We start from the raw sequence: 13,649 nt of genomic DNA on the forward strand, positions 1-13,649 counted from the left end.
GGCCGTGGTGCAGCTCACTGTTGGGCGAAAGTGGGAAGTAGTGAGAGGCCACCACCAAATAAGGTGAATGCTGTTAGTAAAGCCAAGAATTCTGTAGGAAGTCAGTCTGAAGAATCAGCATTTCAATTTAACCGCAGAGGAACTTTGTAATTTATTGAATTCGAAATGACAACTCGAGCCACGAGAGTCTGATGATGATGTGGATTCCTGGATGTATGTAGAGGCAGCGCTGGGGGGGGGGTGTACGATGCTAATTGACACTGAGACAATCATATAATTAACAGACTTAAATTTGCCGACTATTGAACAAGAACAAAGAACAGTACAGCACAGGAAACAGGCCCTTCGGCCCTCCAAGCCTGTGCCGCTCCTTGGTCCAACTAGACCATTCATTTGTATCCCTCCATTCCCAGGCTGCTCATGTGACTATCCAGGTAAGTCTTAAACGATGCCAGCGTGCCTGCCTCCACCACCCTACTTGGCAGCGCATTCCAGGCCCCCACCACTCTCTGTGTAAAAAACGTCCCTCTGATATCTGAGTTATACCTCGCCCCTCTCACCTTGAGCCCGTGACCCCTCGTGATCGTCACCTCCGACCTGGGAAAAAGCTTCCCACTGTTCACCCCATCTATACCCTTCATAATTTTATACTCTCTTTTCAGCAATACACAAATTCTATCCGACCAAACAGCTATTGATATTTATTTACAGAACCAAAGGCAAATTATTTATTTTACTTTGAAATTGTGATAACATGTGGCATGATCTTAAAAGGGACAGTGATGCACTATCAATCAAGCAAAGACTAGTTTGAATGCTAGAACAAATAGGCTTTTATTAGCAAAAGACTTGGAGCACACCATGCCGATGAACTGGTCCAGAGACTGAGGTAGGGGGTGGGGAGCAGTCACCTTTATACCTGGACCAGGGGGGAGGAGTCCCAGGCCCAGCCGGCAGGGGCATGTCCAGGCATGTCACACACACACACACACACACACAGGCAATAAGCTAACAGTGGTTTAACACAGACAGGAAAGGACCAGAAGCAACTGATTAGGAACTGGAAGTCTTGGCATTACACCGTGAACACACGTCAAAAGATACTCCAATGTCTGATAATGCACTGTGGCAGTCTGAGGTCCTGAGGGTCTTACTGTCTCCATGCAGTTGCAGGGTCTCTCTCAGTAAGATCCATTCAGGAGGACAGATCTTTGTTGACTGATGCCAGAATTGGACACAGTAATCATTTAGCTGATAGATCACCTTTTTCTTCCATGTCAGCCGTTGCTTTGTCTGATTGTTCATTTGACCTGATGTTCATTTCGTCAAACAACTTTATAATATTTAACAATTTTAATCCACTTTTAAAATTTTCGAAAGTAAATGCATAGAAAATGGGATTAATGCAACCACTGACAAAAGGTAAAACGACAGCAAAACGGTCTAAATGTAAAAATATCTGACATGTCTCGGAGAAACTTCCGTGCAAAAAACTGATGATCACCATATTGATTATGTGAAATGGCAGCCAGCAAAGTGCGAAAGCAACTATAACCATCACAATTACCGTCCCGGCTTTGTTCTTGGTTTGAAAGGTAATTTGCTTGAGTCTTTTAAACACAAGTGCATAGCAGACACTCATTACCGTAAAGGGAATGACAAAACCCACCAAGATTCCCAAGATATCTGCTGCTTGGCGTCTCTGGATATTTCTCCCATTACATGTCCTGGTTAATTTTGAATTTATAAAAGCAGGGCCAGCCAAAAGAAGGGCTGAAACCCAAATAACAGCGACTACTTTGCCGGTGATTCCTCGTCTCTGCCACTTCTGCAGAAATGTTGCGCGCGTTACAGACAGCAGCCTCAGAACACTTATGGCTGTGATGGAGAACACACTGGCGTACATGACTGACAGAATGAGATAAATTGTAGTTGGCCGCACAGCGTTCGAGGTACCAAGTGAGCAGGAGACCATCATTCGCAAAATGACAACTGGTATAGTAATTACGGTGAGTAAATCTGCCACTGCCAGGTTCAATATCAGGTGCAAGGTCACAGATCGTTGCTTAACGTGACGAAGAACGACCCAGATCACTAAGAGGTTTCCCAGTACTCCAACAAGAAAAACCAGACCAAGGAAAGTACCGGCCACGATATCCTCTGTGGTGACATTGCATTTGTTGTCTTCCTGAGGTGGAGTGCTGACCTCCATTTAGATGATGACACAATCAAATACGCTGGGCGAGAACTACTCTGGGCTAGAAAATTGCTTCTTCTGGAAACTAGTCACTGGAGATCGCTGTGTCTTTAAATCTGTGTTAACATGATTTTGTCATTGTATTTGTCAGCTCCCATGTGAACTGTAATTGGATAAGAGGCAAGTTGTTTGTCAGGAAGTGAAGAAAGTTGTGTGCAAGAAGAAATTGCTCAGTTTTCTTGATCAATTAGATAACCAGCCTGTCACACTCGCAGCTTCACCTGCAAGATCAGCTATGCTCCGCAAATTAGCAGTCAGCTTCTTGTAGCCTGCCTTAGTGATATTTTTAATTAACTCGACAGTAACTGTAGACCGAGTGGTCACTTGATTACGTGATGGCATGCCTACGGAGGAGGCCACGTGTCAGGAGAATGGGAAGCAGTTAGCCCTTTGAGCACTGAAGTGTTGAAGTAGCTACTCATAGAACATTACAGCGCAGTACAGGCCCTTCAGCCCTCGATGTTGCGCCGACCAGTGGCACCAATCTAAAGCCCCTCTAATCTACACTATTCCAATATCATCCATATGTTTATCCAATAACCACTTGAACGCTCTCAACGTTGACGGGTCCACCACTGCTGCAGGCAGGGCATTCCACGCCCTTACTACACTCTGAGTAAAGAACCTACCTCTAACATCTGTCCTATATCTCTCACCCCTCAATTTAAAGCTATGTCCCCTCGTGCTAGCCAACACCATCCGAGGAAAAAGACTCTCGCTATCCACCCTATCTAATCCTCTGATCATCTTCTATGCCTCCATTAAGTCACCTCTTAACCTTCTTCTCTCTAACGAAAACAACCTCAAGCCCCTCAACCTTTCCTCATACGATTTTCCCACCATACCAGGCAACATCCTGGTAAATCTCCTCTGCACCCTTTCCAACACTTCCACATCTTTCCTATAATACGGCGACCAGAACTGTACGCAATACTCCAAATGCGGCCGCACCAGAGTTTTGTACAGTTGCAGCATGACCTCCTGGCTCCGAAACTCAATCCCTCTACCAATAAAAGCTAACACACCGTATGCCTTCTTAACAACCCTATCAACCTGGGTGCCAACTTTCAGGGATCTATGCACATGGACACCCAGATCCCTCTGTTCATCCACACTACCAAGTATCTTACCATTAGCCCAGTACTCTGTATTCCTGTTACTCCTTCCAAAGTTAATCACCTCACACTTTTCCGCATTAAACTCCATTTGCCACCTCTCAGCCCAGCTCTGCAGCTTATCTATGTCCCTCTGTAACCTGCCACTTCCCTCCACACTGTCTACAACTCCACCGACTTTAGTGTCATCCACAAATTTACTAATCCATCCTTCCACGTCCTCATCCAAGTCATTAATAAAAATGACAAACAGCAGTGGCCCCAAAACAGATCCTTGCGGTACACCACTAGTAACTGAACTCCAGGATGAATATTTCCCATCAACCACCACCCTTTGTTTTCTTACAGCTAGCCAATTCCTGATCCAAACCACTAAATCACCCTCAATCCCATGTGTCCGTATTTTCTGTAAAAGCTTACCATGGGGAACCTTATCAAACGCTTTGCTGAAATCCATATACACCGCATCAACCGCTTTACCCTCATCCACCTCTTTGGTCACCTTCTCAAAGAACTCAATAAGGTTTGTGAGGCACGACCTACCCTTTACAAAACCATGCTGACTATCCCTAATCAAATTATTCCTTTCCAGGTGATTATAAATCCTATCTCTTATAATCCTTTCCAATACTTTGCGCACAACAGAAGTAAGGCTCACCGGTCTATAATTACCAGGGTTGTCCCTACTCCCCTTCTTGAACAAGGGGACAACATTTGCTATCCTCCAGTCTTCTGGCACTGTTCCTGTAGACAATGACGACCCAAAGATCAAAGCCAAAGGCTCTGCAATCTCCTCTCTAGCCTCCCAGAGAATCCTAGGATAAATCCCATCCGGCCCAGGGGACTTAATTATTTTTACCCTTTCCAGAATTGCTAACACCTCCTCCTTATGAACATCAATCCCATCCAGTCCAACAGCCTGCACCTCAGTACTCCCCTCAACAACACTGTCCCTCTCCAGTGTGAATACCGACAAAAAATATTCATTTAGTGCCTCTCCTATCTCTTCAGACTCCACGCACAACTTCCCACTCCTGTCCTTGACTGGCCCTAATCTTACCCTAGTCATTCTTTTACTCCTGACATACCTATAGAAAACTTTAGGGTTTTCCTTGATCCTACCTGCCAAAGACTTCTCATGTCCCCTCCTGGCTCTTCTTAACTCTTTCTTTAGGTCCTTCCTGGCTAACTTGTAACTCTCAAGCGCCCTAACTGAGCCTTCACGTCTCATCTTAACATAAGTCTCCTTCTTCCTCTTCACAAGAGATTCAACCTCCTTAGTAAACCACGGTTCCCTCACACGTCTGCTTCCTCCCTGCCTGACAGGTACATATTTATCAAGGACGCGTAGTAGCTGTTCCTTGAACAAGTTCCACATTACAATTGTGCCCATCCCCTGCAGTTTCCTTCCCCAACCTATGCCAGCTAAATCTCGCCTAATCGCATCATAATTTCCTTTCCCCCAGCTATAACTCTTGCCCTTTGGTATATACCTATCCTTTTCTATTGCTAAAGTAAACGTAATCGAATTGTGGTCACTGTCACCAAAGTGCTCACCTACCTCCAAATCTAACACCTGGCCTGGTTCATTACCCAGTACAAAATCCAATGTGGCCTCGCCTCTTGTTGGTCTATCTACATACTGCGTCAGGAAGCCTTCCTACACACACAGGACAAAAACCGACCCCTCTCAGCTAGTGAACTATAGCCGCTGTGGTTTGTGATTTGCAATCCACACAAGTTACATGGTGTCAGAAGTTGGCAATATGGAACAAAGACTTTGCCGCTCCAACCCACTCATCTTTGATGAGAATATTGCAGATAGTTGGAAAACTTTCGAGAAGCAGTGGCGGGTTTACTGTGCTGCTGCATTGTCTGACAAGTCAGAAAAAGGCTTATACTTCATTAAACTTAGCGTGCCCTGAGACCCTCAGGAAATTTGGAGTCATTTGTTTTTCAAACAAAGGGGGAAAAAGAGGAACATGAAATGACATCAAAGACGTTCAGGAATGTGCGTCCTCTGGTGAAAAATATAACCCTCAATGGACAAGCATTCAATTTCACAAACCAAAGAATCCCTAAAGTGTAGCAGGAGGCCATTCGCCCCATCAAGTCTGTACTGATAGCAATCCCAGGCACTATCCCCATAACCACATGCATTTCCCCTACTAATCCCCCTGACACTAAGGGGCAATTTATGTGGCCAATCATGGCCTAACCCGCACATCTTTGGAGTGTGGGAGGAAACGGGAGCACCCGGAGGAAACCCACACAGACAACAGGGAGAAGGTGCAAACTCCACACAGATAGTGACCCGAGGCCGGAATTGAACCCGGGTCCATGGCGCTGTGAGGCAGCAGTGCTAACCCCCTGTGCCATCGTGCCGCCCAATGAATCAATACAATCTTACACAGCCAGCCTGAAAACATTGGGCTGTTTCGAACTCTCACTGATGAACTAATCAGGGATCAAATAGTTTGCGGAATTCACAATGAATGTAGTCCACAAGTCGTCGCTGTGACAAAAAGATCTAACATTCCAAGCAGCCATCGGTCTGTTAAATAAACAATTGGAAAAGAGAACATAGAACATAGAACATAGAACATTACAGCGCAGAACAGGCCCTTCGGCCCACGATGTTGCACCGACCAGTTAAAAAAAAAAAAAAAACTGTGACCCTCCAACCTAAACCAATTCCTTTTCGTCCATGAACCTATCTACGGATCTCTTAAACGCCCCCAAACTAGGCGCATTTACTACTGATGCTGGCAGGGCATTCCAATCCCTCACCACCCTCTGGGTAAAGAACCTACCCCTGACATCGGTTCTATAACTACCCCCCCTCAATTTAAAGCCATGCCCCCTCGTGCTGGATTTCTCCATCAGAGGAAAAAGGCTATCACTATCCACCCTATCTAAACCTCTAATCATCTTATATGTTTCAATAAGATCCCCTCTTAGCCGCCGCCTTTCCAGCGAAAACAATCCCAAATCCCTCAGCCTCTCCTCATAGGATCTCCCCTCCATACCAGGCAACATCCTGGTAAACCTCCTCTGCACCCTCTCCAAAGCCTCCACATCCTTCCTGTAATGTGGGGACCAGAACTGCACACAGTACTCCAAGTGCGGCCGCACCAGAGTTGTGTACAGTTGCAACATAACGCCACGACTCCTAAATTCAATCCCCCTACCAATAAACGCCAAGACACCATATGCCTTCTTAACAACCCTATCTACTTGATTCCCAACCTTCAGGGATCTATGCACACATACACCTAGATCCCTCTGCTCCTCCACACTATTCAAAGTCCTCCCGTTAGCCCTATACTCAACACATCTGTTATTCCTACCAAAGTGAATTACCTCACACTTCTCCGCATTAAACTCCATCCGCCACCTCTCGGCCCAACTTTGCAACCTGTCTAAGTCTTCCTGCAAACTACGACACCCTTCCTCACTGTCTACCACACCACCGACTTTGGTGTCATCAGCAAATTTGCTAATCCACCCAACTATACCCTCATCCAGATCATTAATAAATATTACAAACAGCAGTGGCCCCAAAACAGATCCCTGAGGTACACCACTTGTAAAGCTGATACTTTAGGCAGGAAACAGAAGCATTTCATAGAATCCTTACAATGCAGAAGGAGGCCATTTGGCCCATCGAGTCTGCACCAACAACAATTCCACCCAGGCCCCATTACCCCACATATTTACACTGTTAGTCCCCATGATACTAAAGGCAATTTACCATGGCCAATCAACCTAATCAGCACATTTTTGGACTGTGGGAGGAAACCAGAGCACCCAAAGGGAACCCACGCAGACAATTTGCAAACTCCACACAGACAGTCACCTGAGGCCGGAATTGAACCCGGGTCCCTGGTGTTGTGAGGCAGCAGTGCTGCGGGTAAGCGCTTTTATTTTTTAACTTACTTTTTCGCGGGTTTTTTTTAAAATATCTAAACCCGGAAGTGGTCGCGCAGGGAGGTCTGGGAGAGAGAGATTTTTTTTTTCCCCAATAAATTGGAACAGAGAGGAATCCCGATACTCTACACTTGTAGAGTTTCCCACCCTCCCTCCTCCTCTAACCTAAAAAAAAGACCCAGTGAGAGCAGGGCTTTGGAGAAAACAGGAGGAGGAAAGGTAAGTTTAAAATTTTCATTCACTTTTTTTTCCCTGTGTGTTTAAAAGGGCAATTATGAGTGTGAGGCCAGTATGTTGTTCCCAATGTAGGATGTGGGAGGTCCTGGAGGCTCCTAGCCTCCCGGACGACCATATCTGTGCTGGGTGTGTTGAGCTGCGGTTCCTAAGGGACCATGTTAGGGAACTGGAATTGCAGCTCGAGGACCTTCGCCGGGTTCGGGATAGTGAGGAGGTCATTGACAGGAGCTATCGGCAGGTGGTCACACCGGGACCATGGGAGGAGGGTAACTGGGTAACAGTGAGGAAGGAGAAAGCTCGGTTGATGGTGAGCACCCCGGTGGATGTGCCCCTGAATAATAAGTACTCCTGTCTGAGTACTACTGGGGAGGACAGCCCACCTGGGGGAAGCAGCGGTGGCAGTGTCTCTGGAGCTGAGCCTGGCCCAGTAGTGCAAAAGGGTAAGGAAAGGAGGGTAGTGCTAATTGGGGACTCTACGGTGAGGGGGTCAGATAGGCGTTTTTGCGGACACAGACGGGACTCTCGGATGGTGGTTTGCCTCCCTGGTGCAGCGATCCGGGATGTCTCTGGTCGAGTCCCAGAAATCCTGAAGGGGGAGGGAGAGGAGCCGAAGGTCGTGATGCATATAGGTACTGCTGACATAGGTAGGAAGAGGGAAGGGGTCATGAAAAGAGAATATAGGGAGTTAGGTAGACAGCTGAGAAAGAGGAATGCAAAGGTAGTAATCTCGGGATTGCTGCCTGTGCCGCGGGAGAGTGAGAACAGGAATCGGTGGAGAATGAATGCGTGGCTGAGGGACTGGAGCAAGGGACAAGGATTTGGGTACTTGGATCATTGGGACCTCTTTAGGGGCAGGTGTGACCTGTTTAAAAAAGACGGGTGGCACTTGAATCCCAGGGGGACCAATATCCTGGCGGGAAGGTTGGCTAAGGCTACTGGAGAGACTTTAAACTAGAAAGGTTGGGGGGAGGGAATCGAAATGAGGGGACTGAGAGCGAGGAGGTTAGCTCGCAAATAGATAAGGAATGTAGACAGGGTAAGAGGGAGGTTAGACGAGTGATGGAGAAGGGAAGTGCTCAGGCTGAAGGTCTGAGATGTGTCTATTTTAATGCCAGGAGTGTAGTGAATAAAGTGGATGAGCTTAGAGCGTGGATTGCTGCTTCGAATTGTGATGTGGTGGCCATTACGGAGACTTGGATGTCTCAGGGACAGGACTGGGTGCTTCAGGTGCCGGGTTTTAGATGTTTCAGGAAGGACAGGGAGGGAGGCAAGAGAGGGGGGGGAGTGGCACTGTTGATCAGGGATAGTGTCACGGCTGTAGAGAAGGTGGACGCCGTGGAGGGATTGACTACGGAGTCTCTGTGGGTGGAGGTTAGGAACAGGAAGGGGTCGGTAACTTTGCTGGGTGTTTTCTATAGGCCGCCCAATAGTAACAGAGATGTTGAGGAGCAGATGGGGAAACAGATCCTGGAGAGATGTAGGAATAACAGAGTTGTCGTGATGGGAGATTTTAATTTCCCAAACATAGATTGGAATATCCCTAGGGCTGGGGGTTTGGATGGAGAGGAGTTTGTTAGGTGTGTCCAGGAGAGTTTCCTGACACAGTATGTGGATAAGCCTACTAGAGGAGAGGCTGTACTTGATCTGGTGCTGGCTAATGAACCTGGACAGGTGGAGGATCTCTCGGTGGGTGAGCATCTTGGGGATAGCGATCATAATTCTATCTCCTTCACGATAGCATTGGAAAGAGATAGGATCAGGCAGGCTAGGAAAGTGTTTCTCTGGAGTAAAGGGAAATACAGTGTCATCAGGGAGGAAATTAGACGGGTAAATTGGAAGGAGGCATTCTTGGGGAAAAGTACCGAAGGAAAGTGGAGGATTTTCAAGGAATGTTTGTCTGGAGCTCTGCATGACAACGTTCCGATGAGACAGGGGGGTGTTGGTAGGGTACGGGAACCGTGGTGCACGAAGGTTGTGATGAACCTGGTGAATAAGAAAAGAGAGGCGTACAAAAGGTTCAGAGAGCTAGGAGGTGTTAAGGATTTAGAGGAGTATACGGGATGTAGGAAGGAGCTTAAGAAGGAAATTAGGAGAGCGAGAAGGGGTCATGAGAAGACCTTGGCGGGTAAGATTAAGGAGAATCCCAAGGCTTTCTACAAATATGTCAAGAGTAAAAGGATGAGATGTGAAGGCATAGGACCCTTAAAAGGTGAAGGGGGAAAAGTTTGTGCAGAACCGTTAGAAATGGCGGAGGTGCTTAATGAATACTTTACCTCGGTATTCACGGTGGAAAGGGATCTGGGTGGTTGTACTGCTGGTTTGCGGTGGACAGAAAGGATCGAGCATGTGGACATAAAGAAAGAGGATGTGTTGGAACTATTGAATGGCATCAAGGTTGGTAAGTCGCCGGGACCGGATGGGATGTACCCCAGGTTACTGTGGGAGGCGAGGGAGGAGATTGCGGAGCCTTTGGCGATGATCTTTGCATCGTCGATGGAGACGGGAGAGGTTCCGGAGGATTGGAGGATTGCAGATGTGGTCCCTATATTCAAGAAAGGGAACAGGGACAGCCCGGGAAATTACCGACCGGTGAGTCTAACCTCAGTGGTTGGTAAGTTGATGGAGAGGATCCTGAGAGACAGGATTTATGATCATCTAGAGAAGTTTAGTATGATCAAAAGTAGTCAGCACGGCTTTGTCAAGGGCAGGTCGTGCCTTACGAGCCTGGTTGAGTTCTTTGAAAATGTGACCAAACACATTGACGAAGGAAGAGCGGTGGATGTGGTCTATATGGACTTCAGCAAGGCGTTCGATAAGGTCCCCCATGCAAGACTTCTTGAGAAAGTGAGAGGGCATGGGATCCAAGGGGCTGTTGCCTTGTGGATCCAGAACTGGCTTGCCTGCAGAAGGCAGAGAGTGGCTGTGGAGGGGTCTTTCTCTGCATGGAGGTCAGTGACCAGTGGAGTGCCCCAGGGATCTGTTCTGGGACCCTTGCTGTTTGTCATTTTCATAAATGACCTGGATGAGGAAGTGGAGGGATGGGTTGGTAAGTTTGCTGACGACACCAAGGTAGGTGGTGTTGTGGATAGTTTGGAGGGATGTCAGAAGTTGCAGCGAGACATAGATAGAATGCAAGACTGGGCGGAGAAGTGGCAGATGGACTTCAACCCGGATAAGTGTGTGGTGATCCATTTTGGCAGATCCAATGGGATGAAGCAGCAGTATAATATGAAGGGTACCATTCTTAGCAGTGTAGAGGATCAGAAGGACCTTGGGGTCTGGGTCCATAGAACTCTTAAATCGGCCTCGCAGGTGGGGGATGCGGTCAAGAAGGCGTACGGCGTACTAGCCTTCATTAATCGAGGGATTGAGTTTAGGAGTCGGGAGATAATGCTGCAGCTTTATAGGACCCTGGTTAGACCCCACTTGGAGTACTGCGCGCAGTTCTGGTCACCTCATTACAGGAAAGATGTTGAAGCCATTGAAAGGGTGCAGAGGAGATTTACAAGGATGTTGCCTGGATTGGGGGGCATGCCTTATGAGGATAGGTTGAGGGAGCTTGGTCTCTTCTCCCTGGAGAGACGAAGGATGAGAGGTGACCTGATAGAGGTTTACAAGATGTTGAGAGGTCTGGATAGGGTAGACTCTCAGAGGCTATTTCCAAGGGCTGAAATGGTTGCTACGAGAGGACACAGGTTTAAGGTGCTGGGGGGTAGGTACAGAGGAGATGTCAGGGGTAAGTTTTTCACTCAGAGGGTGGTGGGTGAGTGGAATCGGCTGACGTCGGTGGTGGTGGAGGCAAAATCGTTGGGGTCTTTTAAGAGACTTCTGGATGAGTACATGGGATTTAATGGGATTGAGGGCTATAGATAGGCCTAGAGGTAGGGATATGATCAGCGCAACTTGTGGGCCGAAGGGCCTGTTTGTGCTGTGGCTTTCTATGTTCTATCTGTGCCACCGTGCCACCCCTTTGCAGTACAGAGGGCACCCTGCTCCAACTGTAGTGGCCAACACCCTCTGAACAAAACAGCTTATTTTGTATCTGGTAAAATATGCAACAATTGTTCCCAGGAGCAGGCTGAGGGTAAGAGAGTGGGTTTTCTGACTGTAATTAATTATTTATTTTTTCAGTTAATTTTGGGTTTAAAATCGGAGGTTTTTTTCAAAACCGGAAGTCGGGCCAAGAGAGGCCTGGGGAAGTTTTTGGAGGGTTTAAAAGTGCACCAAAGTATACAGCGGGCAGCATCGTAGCGGGCAGCAGAGTGAGTGGGAAGTTGAGTGAGCTGTCAGGGCTTTGGCTCACAGGGCTTGGACGAGCAGGGGTGAGTTTTTGTTTCCTTACATTCTTATTAACTTTTCACTGTCTTACTTGACATAAAGTGTCCAGTATGAGTGTGAAACCAGTGTGTTGTTCCCAGTGTAGGATGTGGGAGGTCCTGGAGGCATCTGGCCTCCCAGACATCCACATCTGTGAGGGGTGTGTCGAGCTGCGGTTCCTGAGGGACCGTGTTAGGGAGCTGGAACTGCAGCTCGAGGATCTTAGGCTGATGAGGGAGAATGAGGAGGTGATAGACAAGAGCTATCATCAGGTGGTCACACCAGGGCCACGGGAGGAGGCCAAGTGGGTGACGGCCAGGAAGGGTAAGGCTAGGGTGGTTGAGAGCACCCCAGTGGATTTGCCCCTGCACAACAAGTACTCCTGCTTGAGTACTGCTGGGGGGGACAGCCCGCCTGGGGGAAGCAGCAGTGGCCGTGTCTCCGCAGTGGAGTCCAGCCCTGTAACTCAGAGGGCTAAGGAAAAGAGGAGGAAGGCGGTATTAATCGGGGACTCGATGGTGAAGGGGACAGACAGGCGTTTCTGCGGAGGTAGGCAGGATTCTCGCATGGTGGTCTGCCTCCCTGGAGCCGGGATCCAGGATGTCGCCAGTCGCGTCCCGGAAATCCTGAGGTGGGAGGGAGAGGAGCCTGAGGTAGCGGTACATATTGGTACCGCTGATGTGGGTAGGAAGGGAGAAGGGGTCATGAAAAGGGAGTACAGGGAATTAGGGAGACAGCTGAGAAAGAGGAAAGCAAAGGTAGTAATCTCAGGATTACTGCCTGTGCCACGGGAAGGTGAGGGCAGGAATGGAGTGAGGTGGAGGATGAATGTGTGGCTGAGGGACTGGTGCAGGGGGCAGGGATTCAGGTTCCTGGACCATTGGGACCTCTTTAGGGGCAGGGGTGATCTGTATACAAAAAACGGGAAGAACTTGAATCACAGGGGGACCAATATCCTGGCCGGTAGGTTGGCTAAGGCTACTGGGGAGAATTTAAACTAGATAGGTTGGGGGGAGGGGAGCTAGAAGAGTTGACTAGGATCAAGGAACTAATTGATGGGGGGGAGGATGCAGGGGTAAGGGGAATTACAAAATTAATGGTAGAGGAGAGGGTGCAAGTGAAGGAAGGCGGTAATTTAGATAAGGGAGTAGAGGGAGAGGGTGTTCGCGACTCATCAAAGCAGGTCCAGATAAAAGCTGGAATAAGGACACTTTGCCTGAATGCACGAAGCATTCGGAACAAGGTAAATGAGTTGATGGTGCAAATCAACACAAGTGGGTACGATCTGGTGGCCATTACAGAAACGTGGCTGAAAGGTGACCAGGACTGTGAGATGAATATCCAGGGGTATCAGGCGTTTAGGAAGAATAGACAGGAAGGAAAAGGTGGTGGGGTCGCGCTATTAATAAGAGATAATATCAGGGTAGTACTGAGGGATGACATAGGCTCTGAGGAACAAAACGTGGAATCATTATGGGTAGAGATGAGGAATAGTAGAGGGAGAAAGACACTAGTAGGTGTGGTATATAGGCCCCCAAATAATAATGTTGAGGTAGGGAGGGCTATAAACAAGCAGATAAGGGATGCGTGTAAAAACGGAACGGCAATAATCATGGGGGACTTCAACATGCACATTGACTGGCAGACTCAAGTCGGTAAGGGTGGAATGGAGGAAGAGTTCTTAGAATGCTGTCGGGATAGTTTCCTTGAACAGCATGTTACGGAACCGACGAGGGAACGAGCTATTTTGGATCTGGTATTGTGTAACGAGGTAGGTAGAATTAAGGATCTTA

At 47.9% G+C, this 13,649-nt stretch overlaps 1 protein-coding gene across 1 annotated transcript; it reads right to left on the minus strand.

Moving 5' to 3' along the window:
- Nucleotides 1-1,243: 1,243 nt before the first annotated feature.
- On the minus strand, nucleotides 1,244-2,212 carry LOC144493102 (C5a anaphylatoxin chemotactic receptor 1-like). Its single transcript, XM_078212004.1, has one exon. The coding sequence runs from the start codon at nucleotides 2,210-2,212 to the stop codon at nucleotides 1,244-1,246; it is 969 nt and encodes a 322-aa protein (XP_078068130.1).
- Nucleotides 2,213-13,649: the final 11,437 nt, after the last annotated feature.

Source organism: Mustelus asterias, chromosome 4 (assembly GCF_964213995.1).
Source record: "Mustelus asterias chromosome 4, sMusAst1.hap1.1, whole genome shotgun sequence".
In the NCBI taxonomy this organism is placed as follows: domain Eukaryota; kingdom Metazoa; phylum Chordata; class Chondrichthyes; order Carcharhiniformes; family Triakidae; genus Mustelus; species Mustelus asterias.